Source organism: Truncatella angustata, assembly GCF_020726525.1.
Source record: "Truncatella angustata strain MPI-SDFR-AT-0073 chromosome Unknown BKA67scaffold_1, whole genome shotgun sequence".
NCBI lineage: Eukaryota > Fungi > Ascomycota > Sordariomycetes > Amphisphaeriales > Sporocadaceae > Truncatella > Truncatella angustata.
This window is the reverse complement of record NW_025763381.1, coordinates 2,977,340-2,997,614: the sequence shown is the minus strand read 5'-3', so window position 1 is coordinate 2,997,614 and position 20,275 is coordinate 2,977,340. Positions and strand designations below refer to the sequence as shown.

The 20,275-nt window shown below is 51.3% G+C and overlaps 7 protein-coding genes across 7 annotated transcripts; 2 read left to right on the top strand and 5 right to left on the bottom strand.

Moving 5' to 3' along the window:
• Positions 1–1,193: 1,193 nt before the first annotated feature.
• Positions 1,194–4,644, bottom strand: BKA67DRAFT_510691 (HEAT repeat-containing protein; the record flags this gene model as incomplete). Its single annotated transcript, XM_046097345.1, has 3 exons — positions 1,194–3,012; positions 3,069–4,096; positions 4,180–4,644. 3 exons carry the CDS (start codon positions 4,642–4,644, stop codon positions 1,194–1,196), a joined length of 3,312 nt encoding a protein of 1,103 aa, XP_045963922.1.
• A 1,640-nt stretch (positions 4,645–6,284) lies between these two features.
• Positions 6,285–7,220, top strand: BKA67DRAFT_529925 (peptidase of plants and bacteria-domain-containing protein; the record flags this gene model as incomplete). The annotated part of the gene is made up of 1 exon (XM_046099155.1): positions 6,285–7,220. One exon carries the CDS (start codon positions 6,285–6,287, stop codon positions 7,218–7,220), a length of 936 nt encoding a protein of 311 aa, XP_045963921.1.
• Positions 7,221–7,744: 524 nt separating this feature from the next.
• On the bottom strand, positions 7,745–8,896 carry BKA67DRAFT_653004 (uncharacterized protein; the record flags this gene model as incomplete). The annotated part of the gene is made up of 1 exon (XM_046106278.1): positions 7,745–8,896. One exon carries the CDS (start codon positions 8,894–8,896, stop codon positions 7,745–7,747), a length of 1,152 nt encoding a protein of 383 aa, XP_045963920.1.
• Positions 8,897–9,648: 752 nt separating this feature from the next.
• BKA67DRAFT_28866 (uncharacterized protein) lies at positions 9,649–10,238 on the bottom strand. Its single transcript, XM_046095995.1, has one exon. The coding sequence runs from the start codon at positions 10,079–10,081 to the stop codon at positions 9,755–9,757; it is 327 nt and encodes a 108-aa protein (XP_045963919.1). The 5' UTR covers positions 10,082–10,238; the 3' UTR covers positions 9,649–9,754.
• Positions 10,239–11,459: 1,221 nt separating this feature from the next.
• Positions 11,460–11,729, bottom strand: BKA67DRAFT_653003 (uncharacterized protein; the record flags this gene model as incomplete). The annotated part of the gene is made up of 2 exons (XM_046106277.1): positions 11,460–11,565; positions 11,620–11,729. The coding sequence occupies 2 exons, from the start codon at positions 11,727–11,729 to the stop codon at positions 11,460–11,462; spliced, it is 216 nt and encodes a 71-aa protein (XP_045963918.1).
• A 2,814-nt stretch (positions 11,730–14,543) lies between these two features.
• Positions 14,544–16,051, bottom strand: BKA67DRAFT_529923 (isocitrate dehydrogenase subunit 2; the record flags this gene model as incomplete). Its single annotated transcript, XM_046099154.1, has 5 exons — positions 14,544–15,335; positions 15,402–15,524; positions 15,590–15,676; positions 15,849–15,902; positions 15,989–16,051. The coding sequence occupies 5 exons, from the start codon at positions 16,049–16,051 to the stop codon at positions 14,544–14,546; spliced, it is 1,119 nt and encodes a 372-aa protein (XP_045963917.1).
• A 1,008-nt stretch (positions 16,052–17,059) lies between these two features.
• On the top strand, positions 17,060–20,246 carry BKA67DRAFT_509188 (exocyst complex component Sec5-domain-containing protein; the record flags this gene model as incomplete). The annotated part of the gene is made up of 2 exons (XM_046097221.1): positions 17,060–19,489; positions 19,542–20,246. The coding sequence occupies 2 exons, from the start codon at positions 17,060–17,062 to the stop codon at positions 20,244–20,246; spliced, it is 3,135 nt and encodes a 1,044-aa protein (XP_045963916.1).
• Between the last annotated feature and the right edge of the window lie 29 nt (positions 20,247–20,275).

Here is a 20,275-nt window from a genome sequence, read left to right as displayed (position 1 = left end):
TCCTAGGAAGAGGTCTTTTTTTTTTCAATTTTTTTTTTTTCAAAACCCAGTGCCTTTGTGGTCATGAGCTTTTCACAAGCTCGATGCGACAATATTCCCGAAAGTTCACGCTACGGCCCAATCAATCAAGGGGGTTTCGTACAAGGTTTGATGAAGAGTCCACCCCTGCCTTGCCGTTACCATCCGCCATCGTGTTCTTGACAAGAAAGATGTGCATGGAAGTCAGGCTTTTCCTTGAAAGCAAACATAATTTGTCTCGAGTGATGATCGATGCTCCGAGGCTTGCTGACAAGAGCTTATATTCCTCGTTAAGGGCTATGATCAAGGATCAGAAGATTATACGTCATGCCCCTCTCCGGATGTTATAGCTCCTTCCGGCAAGTCAATAAAAACGGCTTGATGTGCTACAAGGATTTTGTTTCTAAAAGAAACAGAAGGGCGTAGGTCTAAGAGAACTGTGCCTAGCTGATGTAGCTGTCTCGTATGATCTTATCGGTATAGACACATGTCAGTATTCGTCATGATCCCCCATACATTAAGACCGTAGAAGGCCGGGATGTCTTTGTGCCATATGGGTTACTCGACGCAAACCTGTCAAATAATGACATCCTGGGTATTATCTTCCGTTGCGCCTCTCGGCCACGAGGCTGAGGCATTACCCTAGCAGGCTTCTGTACAACGCCAACAAGCATTTGCATGGTCTAGTACAATAGAACTGAGGAATGTTAAATAGTTAATACACTTGCCAATAAACGACTGCCAAAATAGCGTATGAAGACTTTCACAGTGCACATACGAAGGCCAGAGTTCGTCTTGTGGAAAAGACGAACATTTTCTTCCGCTTATATGATATATTTGTCTGAAAAACAAGTGGGTATAAGTACAACACGCATACAACAACCGGCGATAAATTCTTTTGCTTTTGATCAAGTCCACCCAAGAACCGGACGCCCCGCAATGCAACAACCCAGTCGTTTCATGTCCGTCCTTCGAACTCCGTGTTTTCGCTCCAATCGATGGTTGCAGCGAAGGAATATAACTTTGTTGTCGGCAGCTCCCACATGCATTCAAACATATCCATGCTCGTTGAGTGAAGTGTTAGGATGACCAACCGTAACCCAGACCAGCAACCTGGCCAGGTCTTTCACCAAGCACAACATGAAAGCCAACGCGAACAGAGCCAGCTTCTTTGACTAAGCAGCCACGCCCGTCTCGCGTTGATGCTTGACTACGTAGTAGGTGATAAGGTTTTTCGGATCATCCTTTAGGCCCTTCATGCTTTCCCAGAACCTTTGCTCGCCTACTCTGGCATGGAGCTGCACACACAAGTGAACGGCGTCCATTCGGACTCCACTTTCCTTACTATCAAGGCAATTTGCAGACAAGCTGCACATCCCTTGAAGCTCGGATTCGCTTGGGTTATAGGTAGGGTGGTTCTCAACCAACTGCTTCATGATATGTATACCCATTTGTAGGCTGCGTCCACTACGAGCATCCGTCTTCTCCAGAAGGGGCCCGCAGCGACGGGTCATGGACACAGCCATCGTGGGAGGATCTCCAACCTTGACAAGTTCTTCCGCCAGAAGCTCGAGGCCTGACACAATGTGTGTGCGCGCGTCGTAATTTGCACGAGTTGCAAGTAGCGCTTCAAGTCCCAGTGCAATATGCGGCTGGAAATTGTCGCGAGAGTTCTTGAGTAGTAGTTTGATAGTTGCTAGAACTTGAGCCTTGATATCTTGGATCTTAGCAGGTTCAAGATTGTCTAGTGGGGATTCAAGGTATTCGAACAAACCGGTCAAAAGTGTGTCAAACTTGCTATCCGTCGGCGGAGACTTGCTGTCTCGCAGCAATGATTGCAGCTTACGAAACCCATGAACATCAAGGGTCTGAGCCTTGATACGCTTAATGCCGCTGTCAAGAAGGCGGGCGTTTTGGCCATTCTTGTCAGGCGAAATCACCGCCGGTGGCGTAGTTGTTCCATTTTGACCAAAGTTCAGATTGGCGGCATCCTCGTTAACCGGCTTGTCCTCAAGAACTGGTCTTTCCGGGCTAGCATCGACAGCTGGGCGAGTTGTCTGTTCATCTACAAAAGGATCCTCATAGACTTTGAGGGTCTTTGAAGGCGTTTGTACAGGTGTCTGGGACACTTCCTGCACAGGGTCTTCGTTCAAGTCCATAGGTTCAGTTTGCCTGGCCGTTTCATCGCTCGCCAAATGTGAAGGTGCTTTGGGGGAGCTTTTGGGCGATGACTTCATGCTCTCCCGTAGACTAGCGATAGTTGGCACAACCAGCGTGAGCTCCTCGTTCTCCTTTGAAGAATTGCTTGAAAGTATGCCGCTAAATCCAGGTTGTTTTGCCTTTGCTGGACTGTTAATCGGGGATGGTGCCGCTGAGAGAGACTTGCTGAGTATTGGCTTAGACGGAGTGGCAATGCCATCAACACTTCGTGTTGGTTGATGCCCAGGCCGACCTTTCGGTACCGTCCTTCTAGGAGATCCAGAAATGGTCTTGGGCGTCACTGTCTTTGATTTTATGTCTGGGGGGCTGGATCGCACGTCATGGTTTCGGCCTGAATACGGCCCGGCAGTGGCAGGTCTGGGAGCCATTTCTGGTCGAGCCGTTTCTGGTCGTCTCCTAGTAGGCCTCATCGGTGCAGCAGAGATACCAGCATGGGGTTTGCCTGCAGTATCCGCTCTTGTGCGCGTTGTAGGCGGTGCAGCAGAAGAAGCGGCTGAGACGCCTGAGGAGCCAGATGTGGTTCGGGCGGGAGTCACGGTGGCCATTGCAGAGCCTGGCCGTGGTGGCAGCGTCTTGGCTGAAGCTGCCATGGCTCTCTTTTGGGCCATCATGGTCTCCCTAATTGATGGTTTCGAGTTGGCACTCATGGTACTCTTCGAGAGGCCGAGGCCAGGGCGCGGTACAGGTTCAGACTTGGAAGCAACAGGCATATTAGGGTTATTAGGGTCTTTTTGCAGTAGCTTCTGAGCGGTGGAATCGAGTCCATCCATGATCCTGCAGTAACGGTCAGTATTTGTATTCTCACCCTTCTCCCTGTTTGGCAAACTCACTTTTCGGCTTGCGCAGGCCAGACGGTTGCAAAAAGCCAGTATGTGCCACGCATGCGCTCCCTCACGCCCGGATTCGCATCCCCCAGCCCCTTCTTGATACACTTTTCTAGCAAGTCGAGTCCACCCGCATGCTCAATGTGGCTCTTGTGGTGTGACTCCTTATTGATGAGCGTCTTCAACCAATCGGCGGCATATGTACGCGGCTGAACATTTTTGTCCTGGCAGGCACCCCACATGTGTTGCATGATCCTAGCATTGTATGTGGTTCTGCCAATGATTGTGTCTACCGTCGTGTTGGCTTGTTGGGAAGCAATCTTCTTGGTTGCTGCAGCAAGCTTGATGAAAGTCTGCATGAGCAACTCGACCATGGGATCCATGCCCGGACCAAAGGCGTTTGCAATATCCTGGACCAGGAAGCAGCCTTCCTTTGACAGACTGGTCCTCAAGGAGGTGACAGCCTTGATGATGCCATCGAGTAGAGCCTTACAGCCCTGTAAGAATACATCTGCGAAGTCGGAGGCATTTCCGGCGATCAGTCTTCGGAGTTTCGTTGTGCTTTGTTCTCGTTTCAACCAGTTTTGTTCCGTCTCCCTGCCCTCAAACCATGCGTGCATTTCTCTGAAGATCTCGTCCAACTCACGGCTTGTGTTGACATAGGTGGGCTCGACCGGGTCCGGCTTTTCTTCAGGCGCAGGCGTCTTGGGCCTTTCGCTATGCAAGGAGGAAACGCTTGCCCCAAGATTTGGACGCATCAACGGTGCAGAGTCGGGCCGCACGTCAGACTCTATCCTTGAGGCAGTGCCAGACGTTGGCGCCAGTTCCTTAACAATAGCAGCCTCTATCGCCGGTCGTACTTTGAAAGTCTTGAGTTGCTTCTTCAAATCCGATTTCGCTGGACCGGATGCGGCCCTGAAGAGTTCGATCACGGTAGCCTTTGCAGTATCACGGACCATCCCGTCGGCGTCCTCTAGCAGCTCCATCAGTGTTGGTACATAAGCCCTGAATGGTAGTCCGTGTTCGTTGTGCATCTAACCAATGTCAGTACCTTCAGTTCGGTGTTCATGACCTGGTCGGAATGGGGAATAGGGGGGGGTGAAAAGTTGCGGCGTACCTCAACTAGCCACTGCATGCTCGACTCCTTTGCTCTCGGGTTCTTGCCGGTCATGGCAACGTTGCGCACAAACCTCTCGGCCTCTGTCGGCGTGGCTCCATACATAGTCGTCAGGGCTTGAACGGCGAGGGCCCTCAGCTTGTCCTTCTGATCGCCCATTCTGTCCACAATGAGTGGCAGAGTATTCTTGGCCTCTTTGTGGATATACTTGGGCTCTTGACGTGACAAGCGTGTGAGCAGGTGGTTGAGGGCAGTGAAGCCGGCGTTGGCCAGAGCCGAGTGCTGGGAAGTGGAGGCGAGTCGCAGGGCATCGAACAGCGGAAAGACACAACTATCGGGGACATTGTGTTGTTTGATGGCGGATTTGACGGCTGTGACAGCGTTGGATTTTGTGTCAACTGAAGCGTCTTTACGGAGTATCGCCAACAGGTCGGCGACCTGCTGGTCTGTCAGTTTCTCTGCCATGCCCGATCCTGGCTGGCGAGAGACTGTGGTTTGGGTTTACTCTAGATTTGAATCGCCCGTCAGTACAAAGTTTCGCCTGTGATGGGGCGAGGAATCTTGAGCAATGACAAGATGCGCGAAGGGGGGTTTTCGGCTACCCCTTTGCATATATCGTCCCGTGCGAAGCTCTGACAAGAAAACTATAGGCGCGACGTACTAGATGTTGTTATCGACAACTGTAATTGTATTGAAATTCTATGACTCGATGCAAGCGTTGAAGCATGGGCATGGAAGCAAAAGCAAGTAAGCGATCGATGTGTGGAATGAAATGTGTGCAATGCGCAGATAATGCGAACGGGGAAGTGAAGTGAAGCGCTGCTTTGCTTTGCTTTGGTTCTGGCCGGTCGGTAGGGTGCCTGCTTTGGATTATTTTGTTTCCGTGAAGGGAAGCAAAAGAAACCAAACTGGCGTGTCGGTGATGATGTCGCTTTCGTTTCTGTTTCGCCCGGCTGTCTTCCAATGTTTGTCTTTGCAATCCAAGCCAATCCACCCCAAATGCGCATGTCGGGGACGGGGACCTGTTGTGTTCCATTGTGTTGTGTTGTTCTTGCTATTGACTCCACTTTATTCCGCCTATCATCCACACTAATCAAGCTTCCACTCCTCCCCAGCAACCGCCACGAGGGGATGGTTTGCTGTTGGTGTGCCGGGTAAGGTGCATACAAGTCCGCCCTGCGTGTCGAGCCCAAGCAGTAATCCACTGCAAAGGTTCCCTCCATGTCGCGAAACAGCCGTTGACATCATCTCGAGTTTACTTGAACGAACATAATCCCACGATGCTGATACCAGCACGTTACCTCCCATGCAGTATATACATATAGTTAGAGATCGCAGGAAACAAGGCCGGGGTTGTAGATTCTTAGACATAAAGCGAAACCAGGTTCCTGAGCATTGACTCTCTTACGGACAGTGCCTCCTGATGATCGCAGGGGTCTCATGGTCCCTAGTCCCTGGGATACCTCTACATAGTAAGTTACTCGGTACTTTACAAGCACAATGCCACACTAATGGAGGGGTAAAGGAAAGGTCAAGCAGGAACCAGAGAATCATGAGCGCGGGGCCCAGAATCCGGCCACGCATCTTCCGCAAAGTCAGCAAATACTACGTACTAGCTTAGACAAGCAATACAGGGAAGCGGCGATAGTCTTCTGGCCTAGTCTAGGAGTACACACTGGGTGCTGCAGTTGAAAGACATCCATATTGTAACATGTTCAAGAAGGTGTAGATCTCGCCACCACTACACCCAACAGTGCAGCTGTTGTGCACCATCTACCAGTACATAGTGCGACGCCTAGCAAGTCATATATATTCTTCTGTGTACAGTACAGTAAACGGCCTCTGGGACATTGACCGCCGTACGCAACACAATCCAACAGCTAGACTCGGCGAACCTGACCAAACATCCATATGAGCACTTACCGGGATTCACATAATTTCAGGAGCCTCGACACGCGAGTGACTTTCGCATCTCTCCTGGCACCTGAACCTTGAGACATTTCATCCCTATATTCTCCACGTGCCTTGGTCTAAACGAGCCCACTTAGACAGAATTGCAACCTGTTCTCTTACATCGTAACAACTAATCAACTGCCAATTCACACATGCCGCCTCTGGCACCCTTCACTTCTCTGGCGCCTCGTCCAGAACACCTCTTCATGCCGGGTATTTCTCACCAGATCGAGGCGCCGTCCTCTACCTCATCAGGCTCAACAGTACCGACACCGTCGCCGCTGCCCCTTCGTCTGACACCGGAAACCTCAACATCTCAATCCTCATCTGAGCCGTCTGAGGAGAGCAACACAAAGCCAAGCCCCTTCCCCATTCCCAAATTGCGCCTGGAGATCCGGGACCTGAACCACGCTGGCGCAAACATCTTCCTGCGAGCCATCAACGCCTCCAGCACGTTCTCGTCCTGCGTGCAGGATGTGCTCCAGAAGCTCTACATATCGCCCAAGCACCCGCACTACCGCCCGCCGCCCACGCGCTCCGTGACGCTGGTCCTAAGGGACATGGGCGGCGTGGCGTTCACGACGGGTTCCGACCTGGACAACGACCACAAGGAGATCCACTTCAGCCTGGGCTACATCGCCGGCCTGCCCCAGGAGCGACAGACGCACGAGATCACGGGCGTTCTCACGCACGAGCTCGTGCACTGCTACCAGCACACCGGGTACGGGTCGTGCCCTGGGGGTCTCGTCGAGGGCATCGCGGACTGGGTGCGTCTGAAGTGCGGCCTGGCGCCGCCGCATTGGAACCACGAGGAGACTGGGGACAGATGGGACGGCGGCTACCAACGGACCGCATACTTCCTGGCATATCTGGAGAGGAGGTTTGGGGAGGAAACGGTGCGGAAAGTCAACGGAACCTTGAGGACGCAGCGGTATGAAGAGAAGGCGTTCTGGACCGGCTTGGTGGGCCGGCCGGTTGAACAGCTCTGGGAGGACTACAAAGGGGAGCTGAAGAAAAAGGGTGCAGAAGTAGATCATAGTGGACAGAAGAAGGATGGCGACAAGGTCGATGAGGCTACCCAGACTTAGGCGAATAACGTATCTACCCCGAGACGTAGCTCGCCGGGTTACCTTTCAACGGGCAACATTGCCCATTGGGGATTCGGCACACGGTGAGCCCAGGTTTCGAAGGGAAGGCGGACCTCAACGGTGCATGATGCAAAGTGCGAGGAGGCTCACGTATTCGATCGTCACATGATTATAATTAGGATCAATCCCAGATCACCCCTATATATCACAACTCTACGATGACGCTGGAAGACATGACAAAAGAAAAGTGGTAAGCGAGAAAGAAGAGTAGGAGAAAGTCGGCTTCAAATTGAAAAAGTATTTCTGACTCCGCCTAGGAGGCGCATTTGGAAAGGTAAGGTGATATTTAGTACTGCCATATTTTGAGACCTAGTGTAGACCCTTGTTGTTCCTTGCTGTTACGCTCCTCTGCAGAGATTTCCTATGACGATGTCGAATGAATCCTACCCAAAACGCCGTTGCCCTTGAAAAAGTCCCTCAAACTGGTATATGCGGCGAAATAAAAATGGAAAATGCAGAGTCTATCATGCGCGGGCTGGGTGAGCACCCGTATCGCTCTCGCTGATCACGCTTCCTACTTCTGTCCAGCTTGCTGGGGTCATCATACCCTCGTCGTCGCTCAACACGTCGTAGTAACGGCCTGGCTCCCCAACGGAAGAATGAGCCTCTTCGCCAACATCTTCGCCAGATCCTACTAAGGAGACCGAGTCCGTTGGAGTCAGTTGTCCCTCGCTGATGAGCTCCGCTTCTGAAAGAGGGCCTACGGGTGAAATGGGCAGAGGTGAATAGAACCCAGGATTCGAATGCTGTGCCCATGCTTGAATTGAACTATACGCCTCATGCCTGTCCTCTTGGCCCGCCGTCACAAACTCGTCCGGGCCGAGTTCGCGTTCCGAGGTGGTCGATGGGGCTGGCACTGGCTGTCTGATGGGCGTGTCGATGTCGACTAGAGAGGGGATGTGCTCGGGGGGTGCCGAGAGCGTAGCAGTGGTATCCCGGTCGCGGCTGCCCTGACCATCATGCGAAACACTGTAGATGTCTCCCATGTCATCCTTCTCTGGCTCGGTCAGGCTGTTCTCAAAAGCAATCGTCTCATCAATGCCATGCTCATCTGCAAATGGGTTCGTGTATACAGAGTAGTTGAGGCCTCGAGCACCTTCGCCACGGCGTCTCAGACCATCAGCTTCCGCGCTCTGGGCGTTGGCACCGCTGTTCAGGACAAAAGCACCTTTCTCATCGTTGCCATCCTTCTGCAGAAAATGGTCGAAGCTTGACCCTCTTGAAGCTATCCTTCTGGGCTCCACCTCGGATTTCTCGTCTTGCTTTTCCTGATCTCTCTTGGATTCGGCAAGAGCATTCCAGTACATCAACTCCTCCCTCTGGCGCCGCCTGGTCTCTTCGTCTGCGTCAACATCCAGCTCTTGATCGCCTTGTCTGATATCGATGCCCCTGGATAGTAGGAAACCTTCGGCGTCCTCGGGCCGGTTGAACAAGTTCTCGCGTTCCTGCGGCGAGATGCTGTCGCCAAGGGAATGCAGCGCAAGGGCTATGCGTTGGCGTAGGTTCTCGGCGATACGTCGCAGCTCTGGCGATTCGTAGATGGCGATCCCAGCCGCAACGACGACGGACACAGCGATGACGCCGACTGAGATGGCGGCATGATTAATGGGAGGCATTCTTAAGCACCAGCGTGGAATACCTAACGGAGCAGTAGGGGGTGGTTTGGGGAATAATACAAAATGGGAATCAAGGCAAACTGATAACGGTTACAAATCCAAGCTTGGGGATATGGTCCTCGGACGATGGACTTCGAAACGAGCCACGCAAGCTGATTGATTTTGCCACTCACTTGGGTAGCAAGGCAACCACATTCGTCAATCAGCATACGCTCTGGGCGACGAGTGGTCACCAGCGCTCGCGCCCGCAAAAGCGCGGGGTACTGATCAGCAGTTGGATCGAGAACATCAAAGTCAACCAACTGCGTCTTTTGACAGTGGGAGTAAAAACGGAACGAAGCAGGTAAAAATCTGTAGACTCACCTTTGACAGCGATCGGTACAGGCATATTTGCCAATCTAAAGTGCCCGGGTTCTTGCTTTTTGGCAAAGAAAGATGAGAATGAAAAAGGAATTAGGATGTTGGGGGGGAACGGATGCGTCTGGAAGACGCTCAGTAGTTGTATTGCCTTGCCTGTATTGCCTGCATTGCCTTACATTCATCCCCTTCTGGGCGATACAGAAGGCGCTCGTGACGTACTCCCCCAACGCGCGCATTCTTGCGCCATTACTCGTTGTATGGTTCTGAGGTTCTATGGTTATCTCTAAGCCTCCCGTGGTAGAACTGTAAGGCTTGGCGCCTGGCATACATAGTAACACCACCCTTCAAACAGCCTTACATGTTGGAGCTGACTTCAGATCTATCCAGGCAAGCCAAGGCCAAATAATCATCGCCGACGGCCATAACAATTACACAATTGCAGACTTGCAGGGGCATGCTGCAAGCACTAAACTGTCGTGAACCCCACATTCCCCGGGGTCATGGCCCGCGCAATGCAAATGTCCGATGTCGATTGAGTAAATTTTGACTAGCAGTTATTGACTTGTTGCTTGTTTCTGGAGTTGTCTGTAAGCCAAATGGTGTTCTGACCGTGCACCATTCCATAAGTTCTGGAAGTATGCAAGAAAACCAGAACAGGCGAAAGTAAGTATTATCTACACAATATGAAGTAGTCATCAAGAAACTACCGACTAGAAGCCTTTTTCTCAGAACCAAGTTGGTATGCCTTTTGATGTAGGAAATTGTCCAAAGTAATAATGAGAGTGGTCCTGATCGTTCTGACTTTACAACTATATCCATATTCATGCATGCATCATTGTTTTTCCAAGTGATGAGTTTTCGCAATTGATTCGCCCAGCAAAACTTTTTTTTTTCTTCATGAAGGGGATGAGAATTATGCTAAAACTTCTGGTCGTTGCAATGTTGTATTCACAGATTGAGACCAGACAAACTCGGTTGTGTGGTACGGCATAACTCACAATTCCAAATTATTTGGGAAGCAGAACGCATTTTAAGCGATTTGCTTGCGAAGAGTGTTAGTATACTATGTGTATATTCTTCTATGTTCCCTTTGTACATAACGCTTGTTTCAAAGGGCATGATCATCTCAGATTGACCAGGGTATGACTATACCACCTGATCTATTGGCCGAGCGTTCACCTATACAATCATGGCCAAATTGTACCTACCTGCCTCCACACAAACACGGAATCACTTCATAAAGAACGAAGCTCTGCATCACACATCAGGACCTACATGATGCCTGATCCAGACGCGTCGGCCCTCGACACAAACCCCAGGTCAAGCGTCCGCCGGTTCGAAAGAAGGCCCGATGAAGCAATCTAGAGGCCCCACTCCCCAGACAGCTGAGAGAGTACAGTACAAGGTTTCCGGCCAAGCCTGGACGAGCCTCGGTATTCGCTGGCTAATGCCGACATTCGCTGTTTCTGTCCGCCTGGCTTTCGGGTTATCAATGCGAATTACGTGCTTCCGAGGAGGGGGGGGCCAATCTGACGGCTCCGCTGTGGAGTATAGTCTTAGACTAGAAGATAGCTGCGACTTGATACTGTGTCTGGAGAAGACGCCACGGATGCATGACTAGGATTTGTTCTTGGTCACCGGAATTGCAATCGAAAATTAAATAGATTTTGTGAAGCGATTGTCGAATCGCCTGATCGTAAGTTCCTCGAGGTCGTGAAAGACAAAATCAGTTAATGCGAGCACAGGAATTTTGATCATAACGAGTTTTGTTCATTAAGCAGTCTATATACAACCCTGCTTTGGAGGGTTTGGCCAGACAAATGCGATCTACTACTGCCGACTAAACTAGCGGTAGTTGAGATAAATGAAAATCCCAGCATCCATTAAGGAAGGTATTCCCACCCGCACTCCTGGAGCTCGCTGGATGACCGGCCCCGAGCTATCCGTCATTGGATAGGCTATAAAATCGCAAATGGGGATATTTTCCAACTCCACTTAAATGCAAGCCTTCCTTGATAATCGTCTTCGCAAGACGCCATTGAAGGCAAAAAAGACGAGTGTGCTCTCCACATTACGAGGACAAGCTTTCCGACATATGCCGGTTTATGTTGGTGTTTGACCTATACCAGCTGAGGGACGAACAGGATCCGTGTCTCGCACAACATGGCTGATATAAGGTCGAGTGTCCGAGTATGTGTGTTGCTTAGTGAGACCTGATAGAGCCAGCAGACGAAGTGGTCTTGCTGGAGGTAGCGGAAATGTCGGAGTCGGTGCGAGCAATGCCGGGAACAGCAGCACGATGCTTCTCACTACGATCTTGTTAGACATGCTAAGAAATTGCACCACAAGCATTGCGAACTTACTATGATGGTCGGTCACCGTGGATAGTGCACTTCCATTTGCCGCCGCCAGTCCGCAGAGTAAAGGTGACAGGCTTGGTCTGAAGGACAGACTTGATATCTTGGGAAGGCATTTTGGAATGGGAGAGCTGATTTGATGAGAGAATTTGGGTGTCTAGGAAACTAGCAAAGTCTTGGACCTCGAGAAGAGAATAGTTGAACTGAGTGGAGATTGGTCTATGGGACGACGAGAATTCGGAAAGGAGCTGAAGGGTCAAGAAGAGAGAGCATAGAGGGCATTCACTGGAATATATAGCAATCCAACACTTGTTAGACCCATAGGCCCGGTGAGGACCCCTGGATTCTCCAGTATTGGTCAGATCGGTGCGTGATTTAACGTTGTGTTCTGTTGTGGAGTTTCCCGCGTCTTGTACACACCAAGAAACACCGAGACAATTTTTGTGGCCGCTACTCATCCTACCGAACCCGGAATAGTAACACAAGCTGCGTCCGCAAAGCAGCATGGTCTTGCTGGTCTGCTAGCGTATGTCAATGCAGGTCGAAGCTGGCCTTGCATAATATAGCCTACACCCACCATTAGTACCACGCCGACTGGACTGTTTTGTGGGCTGATCTGAATGCCGGTACGGGCAGGCTGCGGTGACTTCATTTCTCCAGATTGACACGCGACAGCGTATATGCAGCAGTCGTGGGCCAACGATTGAGCAAACAGCTACCCACCACCTGAAAATGTCGTTGAGTATGTACAGACAGCGCTCGGTCTCGCTTCTTTACTCTTTGAGCATATCAAAGTGGATGTTGTAGTAGCTTGGATTCTAGAATGCTTCGAAATGCATGTCGAACCGCTAATTCTGGGGAATCTCTTGGCGATCTATTGCCCAGAAATGCTTGAATACTTTCGCAAAGGATGGTTGACCTTAGCACTGATTGGCTGACAGGGCTCATTGCCAACGTTTATCCCCGTTTCTCCGTCACTCCGGCGCAGCCGTTCAGTTCGCCTTTCGCGATCGGATGTATATGATAGCGAGCCGACACTCTCAATTGATATACAAATCCAAGGGTTTGAATTAGAGGTTAATGCAAGCCTCAACTTGTAGCCTCCAGGCTGTACTTGGTTGGGATGGGTATAGTAACTGCCCTAACCAGGTGGTGACTTTCTGGATAAACTTTACAACCGGCTCCGACCTCCACCCTTGTCGATACTTGACAAGGGCACTTCTTACCATGTAAATTATGCCTGCGACCATAGTAGTTTGCGATGACTAACTTCTCCCACTAATTCCCAGTTGCTCGGCCATGGGATAGCAACTATGACGGAAGGTGTGTGAGCCTTTGTGAAACTGTTCCTATTCGAACTTGTGTCACTTGAAGTCAACCCCACCACGGCCACCACTTGCTTTGTTCATATCCGCCACTATGGAGTTCGTTGGGGAGGGCACAGTTTGACCGAGACGCACCCGAAGATAAGATCGAAGGGCCTAACGTGCCCTAGCGAGGAAGCGACTTTTGAAGTTGGGACAGGACGGCCTGGCAAATCAACTCGGACGCTGACTTTGAACAAAGATATCTTCGGCAAAGCTCGAAACCGGGTCGATCCGTTCCTCGTTGTGTGGTTATACAGTATCTGAAGCGAGCACGGTATGCAAGGGTACAACTTCCCTTGGAGTAAAGGACAATGTCGTGTACATTCGCACCCGGAAACAATCCCGAGCATCTGCATTTGCCAACACCAAGCATGGTCATCTAGAAACATGTTTCATTTCATCTTACTTGAGGCGGTCAATGTGATTCTACTACGGCACCTGAACCGTTGCAGTATGGCACTTGGCGATAATTGCCGCCTGATGAGAAGGGAAGGTCAATGGTTGAGAGGTTGCTGCCAACCATCTCGGTTCTCACATGATTGCTAACTGCTCAGTACACAATGTCTCAGTTGAGCTGACCTGCGCCAGCATTGCTGCTCGTCCCCATCCCCCAAGAGCTGTTCTCTCTGTGTGGCCAAAGTACATTCAAATGCAGGACTATATGCAGGCTTACGCTTGATTACGACTTGAATGTTTCAAAGATTTTTGGCGGTTAAGATGTTCATTTGCGAGCCAGGCCAGATTATTGGCAAATGTGGCATATTGGGCTGACACCTCCATATCTCCATATCGCCGATTTCTGCAGATCCCAAGAGCTGTGCTGATCGCATTTCGTCTTGAGCTCATTGTTGCATGCGAGAGACAAACTTTGGACTAGGCAGCACATGCACAAGTTTTACTGGACCAATGACCAATTCAGATGACTGCTCAGAATCGAAGCTGTTATAGGATGAGGGACACTTGGACGGCCCAGCTTGACACAAATCATCGTGCCATAGTGAAGATATCATAAGAATCTGATATACAGCTTGGTGCTTGGTGGACAAGGAAACAAGCATGGACAAGGCATTGTCGAACATCAACACTCAGAGACAGCTTTTAAACTCTACTGACAGAGTCCGCCATCGCAGTACTGTAGTGTAGAACACGTCTTATCGATGCGGGTCACACGCCAAATTTGCCAATAACAGACGAACGATGTTACCTGACGACTATTGCTTGCCTATATCATGCTCACAGCTGTTAGTGCCACCACAAATCTCCAGATACTGACCGTAACATCAAATCAGTTTTGTCTCTTCATTTCGTAAGCACTTTATGAGTATCATAAGCTTCATGACGAATCCGATTCGCCGGGCGGCTGCTGACGTTATAAATATCTTTACGACGCTTTTGTACCTGGCAGTGCTTGCACCATTGGAAAGAGTAAGAACAGGGTAGGTGCATAAATAACGGTTTCATACTCGGTCATGCAATATTCGTCTCAGTTCTTGTTGTTGTACAGTCTACCCGTGACTACCTGCCCAGTTCTACAGGAAAGCATTATAGTGAATCGTGTGGTATCTACAACTTGGAAATGATGGCGCCTGCGTAATCGCTCGTGCTAGCCTTACCGCCCAAATCACCGGTCAAGGCCTTTCCTTCGGACAGAGTGGAGAAGGTGGCCTGCTCGATTCTGCTGGCGTAGTCGGTCAAACCCATGTGTCTCAACATCATCAGGGAGCTGAGAAGCAGAGCAGTGGGGTTGGCCTTGCCCTGGCCAGCGATATCAGGGGCGGAACCGTGGACAGCCTCGAAGATGGAGCACTCGTCACCAATGTTGCCAGAGGGAGTAAGACCAAGACCGCCGATCAGGCCAGCGCACATGTCGGAGAGAATGTCACCGTACAGGTTGGGCATGACCAAGACCTTGTCGTTGTAAGGCAGGGGGTCAGTGACCATCTTCAAGCAGGTGTTGTCGAGAAGCTCGGACTCGAACTCAATGCCGGGGAACTCCTTGGCGACATCCTGAGCAACCTTGAGGAAGAGACCGTCGGACATCTTCATGATAGTTGCCTTGTGGATAACGCGGACCTTCTTGCGGCCAATCTCCTGAGCCTGCTGGAAGGCGAATCGGACAACGCGCTCACTGGCCTCCTTGGTGATGAGCTTGATGCTCTGGACAACACCATCGACGACAACGTGCTCGATACCGGAGTATTCACCCTCAGTGTTCTCTCGAATCATGACGACGTCGACGTCATCGTAGGGGGTCTTGTAGCCAGCGATAGACCGGCAAGGTCGCAAGTTGGCGAAGAGGTTGAAGGTTCGGCGGAGGGTAAGGTTGAGGGAAATGTGGCCCTTGCCGACAGGAGTCTTTGGAACGAATTAGTGCAATTGTCCAAGTTTACGGACTAGCAATGGCAGTGGCAGGGTACTTACGGCAAGAGGGCCCTTGAGAGCAACCTTGTTTCTCTTGATGCTCTCAATGGTCTCTAGGGGGATGGTTTGCTTGCCATCTCTGAAGACGGGGGAGACATCGACGGGCTCCCAGGTCACAGGTGCCTAGAAGAGGGAAATTGTTAGGCGTGCATGTCCGCTGAGTGGCTGCGTCGCAATGGGCCACGAACCTTAGCAGCGGCGAAGATGTCCTTCACGGCCTGTGAGATCTCGGGTCCGATACCATCACCCTCGATGATGGAAACGGGGTAGTTGCCCTATAGGAGGTTCAAAATATCAGCTTGTGGTGTTCCAATGGCCAAGTTCCAATGCCTCAATGCGCGACGATAACCATGCCCCAGCTGCTTGAAGGCTTTGGGGGTGCAACTGAGTGATTTACGTGTCGGTATGGTTGGTAGCGGGGTGGGCTGGTGGCCGGGAGAAACGTACATTGGCATCCTTGATACCGTGGAACTTGGCGACCTTTTCCGAGGAGTAGAATCTCTAGAGGGCATTGTTAGTTGGCGTCGGCGTTGGCGCAGGCTCGTCAGAAAGTGGTGGTAGCTTGCCTGGGAAAGAGTTGCACCGACACGGGGAGCTGCGCGGAAGCATTGGCGACGCGCAGGGGCCGAAACAGCTCTGAGAGTCAACATTGTGAGAAAGATATATCAGGAGCGCTGGGGTATCTGGAAGCTCCTGGAGACAAGAAAAGGCGCTTGGGGGGTTTTTGAGGGTGACGACGTCGGTATTCAAACACAACAAAAAGCTTTCCTGTCGAGGGATTATCGGGCTCGGGATCAAAAGCACATGGCAATGGCCGATAAACAAGCGAAGATCTGATAGCCCCAGAGCTAGTGCTAAACGGCTACAAAAAGCAGACCTGGGACTAGCGGGTGCACTCGGATGAAATAGACGGCACTGCGCTTTAGCGGCTGCTGGTTTACCCGATATCTACAACCAAGTGAGTTGCGTAGTATTTTCTGGTGTTCCTTGAGCTTTGTACTACGTTCCAAGTTGCATCCACCATTGTACAAAATACAGCATCGCATTCACATTTCCCAATCTGTAACGTGGTCGGTCTTTCACATGTCTATATTCGTGGTCGTTGGCTGTAGCGCAGAGTGCTCAAGTAAGAGATGGTTCCAGGCTCGTCACGGTGAATCAATCCCCTGACTCTAGATGACCTACCTACTTTTTGTTTGTCTGAATACACTGCTTTTTTGTCAAATACCTGCACACATCAAAGTCATGCGTCCTGAGGATCCTGCATCACTTGTGGTAGCCATGAGCCTTCAATTCAATGCCCACCCCCACTAAATTGTGTTCCGTGCCTTGGACCGCAGTTTAGCGCGGCGTGGAATATGTACTGTAGACATGAAGCTGCAGGGGTCGTCTCACGCCTAACTTGCAACAGGCCAGCCAGTCGCAACAGGTAAGTTAGCTAGGTTGGCTACTAATACTAATGTCTTAGGTAACCACCGAACAACCTCATTCAAGCTCAGAGCTGCAAAGTGGTACCGGCACGCGAGTGTTTCTCACTTCTTGGACGCTTGGAAATCTGTCTTGGAACTCCCAATCTAGTTACACAGCGTCTCCGGCAGTTGCACCTAAACATGATAATCTCTGGAGGCCATTGGCAGACAACGCAGCAATAAGCAGACATGGCGACTACCGAGTTCAACCGGAACGTCCTCGAGTTCTACGGCCTCGAAACCGAGTTCCCCACTGAGTGGCCAGTCGAGAAGGACAACAGTGAAGCATCCGACAGCGAGGACGAACAGAGGAGACAGAAGCTCCAGAGGAGGAAATCCCGCTACCAAGCTCTCGAACGTGCCGTGAGCACCAGGTCCAGCATAATAGCTGGCGACAAGTCCGGCAGCGGCCTGCTCAGTCGCGACGAACCAGACCCGCTCGGTGGCAGTGACAGTGTGATCAGGTCCCTGATACAGTTTGGCGTCCCCGTCAAGGAAGATAGTCGATTGCGTACCAAGTTCCTGCTCTCCTCGACCAACTTCTCGCCGTCTCTCTTCCTGTCACAACTGCATGCTTTCGACGACACAAGAGCCCTCGAGACCGGTCTCGACAACCTATCGCAGTCCATCGACCAGAAATCCGCCTCCCTCAAAGTCCTGGTCGAATCAAACTTTGAGCGTTTCGTCAAAGCCAAGGCCACCATCGACAATGTCTACAAGGAAATGAAGTACAGGGGCGCAGAGCCCCCGCCATCCCCCTCCAGAGCCCGCGCCCATTCCAGACATGCAAGCAGAAGCAGTTTCAGAAACAGCAGTGGTGGTGCAGCACTTGGCGCAAGCCCTCTAGTCTCTCCCCCGCCATTGTCACCCGGCGCAGATGCCAGGAAGAAGAATGCTCTCATCAAGGAGAGCGACTACGGTGTGGCTGGCATCAAGGCGCCGCTTCTTGATGTATCGGCAAAGGCTGAAGATGTGTGGGGCCCTGCCCTTGGCGGCAGGGAAAAGGAAGAAAGCCTGAGGACAATCCAGACATCCCTCGACAGGTACAAGGACTACATCGAGGCCAGCTCCAACATCGCCGACAGCATAAAGCGCAAGGACTATGAGACGCTGATAGACGAGTTTGCGCGCGCTCGAAGGATTGCCGACGATGCAAGGAAGCTCGTTCAGGAGTTGGGCTCGACCACCCCTAGCGAGAGTCAAACTTATCAAATCCTCGTGGCTGCGAGAATGTGGCATGATGTGGACGAGCAGATACAGCTCTTCAAGCGTGACATATGGAAGAAGTTGATATCATCCCATACTGCCTCAAAGGCAGAAAGTAGCACCGGACGAGCACAGGATCAGCACATGGAGCTAATAGGCCTGCTTCTTGAACTTGGAGTCGAAGACAACCCCATCTGGGTATGGCTACTTAGCCGATATGACTACCTCAAGGGCAAGATAGCGTCAATGGCCGACCGAGCAAAAGTTGAAATCGAGGTTTTGAGGCGGCGATTAGCCCATGGAGACAAACCAGCACCACAGACGGTGGCCTCTCACTTGAAAGTACTGGCTCGTCAATCAGTGGATGGCAAAATAAATGGCATTGACTCAGCAGATGTCACCGAGCTTTGGGAAAAGATGCTGACATTCTTGACGACGCTTCTTTCGACTCAGGGAGTCCTTGGAGAAGTTTTAGAATTCTGGCAGACTGTCGAGGGGTTCATTGACGGAAAGACACAAAAGACTTTACCTCTGGGATATAACGCAGAGTCTCGTGAGCATCATCGTCTGTCTCAACAGGGTACGATTGACTTGCGTAAGGGCACTGTCGAGCTGGTCGACATGATCCGACAACATGTGCTTGAGTTCTTCGCAGGCGCTCCTCCCGAGGATATCTCACTTCTCTTCTCACCGTTGCCACCATCACCAGGCACCCCGCTGTCGGCATCTCTAACGCCCACAGCGTTGAGAGATCCTCGGTTCAACTTCGATTCGAAAAATTTGCCTCCTCCATCGCCAAAGCGTGGGGAGGCTTACGAGAAGTTTGCCTTTTGGCCACCGAACTCAAATTCGGTCAGCGGCGTCCATTATTTGTCCAAGATGTTGGCCCTAGTCGGTGCTGGAGCGGCTGACATGGCACGTATCGGACCAGTTGGTCAAGGCGATGCAAAGCAATTCGACTTGCTGAAGACTTTGGTTACCGCAGCTCGTGAGAGATGTGTAAACGCTATATGTGGTGCTTGGAACAAGGATGCCGAAAACATCAAATATGTGGAGGACTGGCAGAGGTCGAGGGATACGGGCGATGTGACACGTATGCCAGCAACATTTGCAGGTTTTGAGGGCGCCCTCCTCGGCGGCATGCAAAAGATCCTGTACATTCCCGAGGCTATGGCCAAGCCGGGCGCAGAGGACATTGTTCAACCTCCGCCAACAAAGCTCTTACAAATGGTCCGCAGCCAGTATGTCACCACTCTGTATAAGGCACTGAGTGGGATGGTGGAGAACGCGGAGCGATCTGTCCAGAAAGCGGAAGACGACTGGACAACAGATATAGATGTTCCTGCTGCGGAAGGTGCAGACAACAGGGCATCCTATGATATCGGGATGAAGGGCGTCGACGCTGGTGATCGCGTAAGTAATCTCGTAACCCTTGCACAAATTCTTTCTAATCGTATGAAAATAGAACCTCCGCATGCTCCTCACCCTGAGCAATCTAGCGGCGCTCCGAAACAAGGTCGTGCCGAGCCTCAACATGCAGTTTGAGAACGCCTTCTCCGTCGCTCTCACCGACGAAGCTAAGACCATCCGTGACACCCTCTCGCAGATTGACGCCCGCCTCTTTCAGACCTATACGAAACCCTCGGTGCAAAATGTCCGCCAAATCATTCGAAATGGTCTTTCCGATCCGACTTGGGGTGCCACACCAAAACCAACTGAAGTCAAACCTTACATTTACGATGCTCTGCTCTCTCTCGTGCTCGTGCATACTCAAGTTTCGACCACAGCGCCCAGTTTAACACCACAGGTCCTCTCCTTCCTTCTCGAGGCCACTTCCAGGGAGCTGCTTGAAGCTTTCAAACTGCGTTCCCGCTACGACATCGGCGCTCTTATGCAAGCCACTCTGGATGTGGAATTCGTTGCGCAGACGTTGACACAATATACGACGGAGCGTGCTGGGCAGACACAGTCGGAGATCTATAGCATGCTTGACAGTCGTACTGATGACGCTACAAGAGCCGCTCTGCAAAATGAACTTCCCGGAATGCGCGATGTGCTGAAAAAGCTGCGCGAGCTGTCAAAGAACGAGTTTGGCTGCTTCAAGAAGCCGAGACGGCAGCAGAGCGGTCAAGGCGGACCAGGAGGCTTGGAGCGCACACAGACGGGATAGAGCCCCGCTGCTGGATGGGCGATGCTGCA

Coding starts and splice junctions, on each gene's coding strand:
- BKA67DRAFT_28866 (XM_046095995.1), bottom strand. CDS start 10,081: ATGAATATGGATATAGTTGTAAAGTCAGAACGATCAGGACCACTCTCA.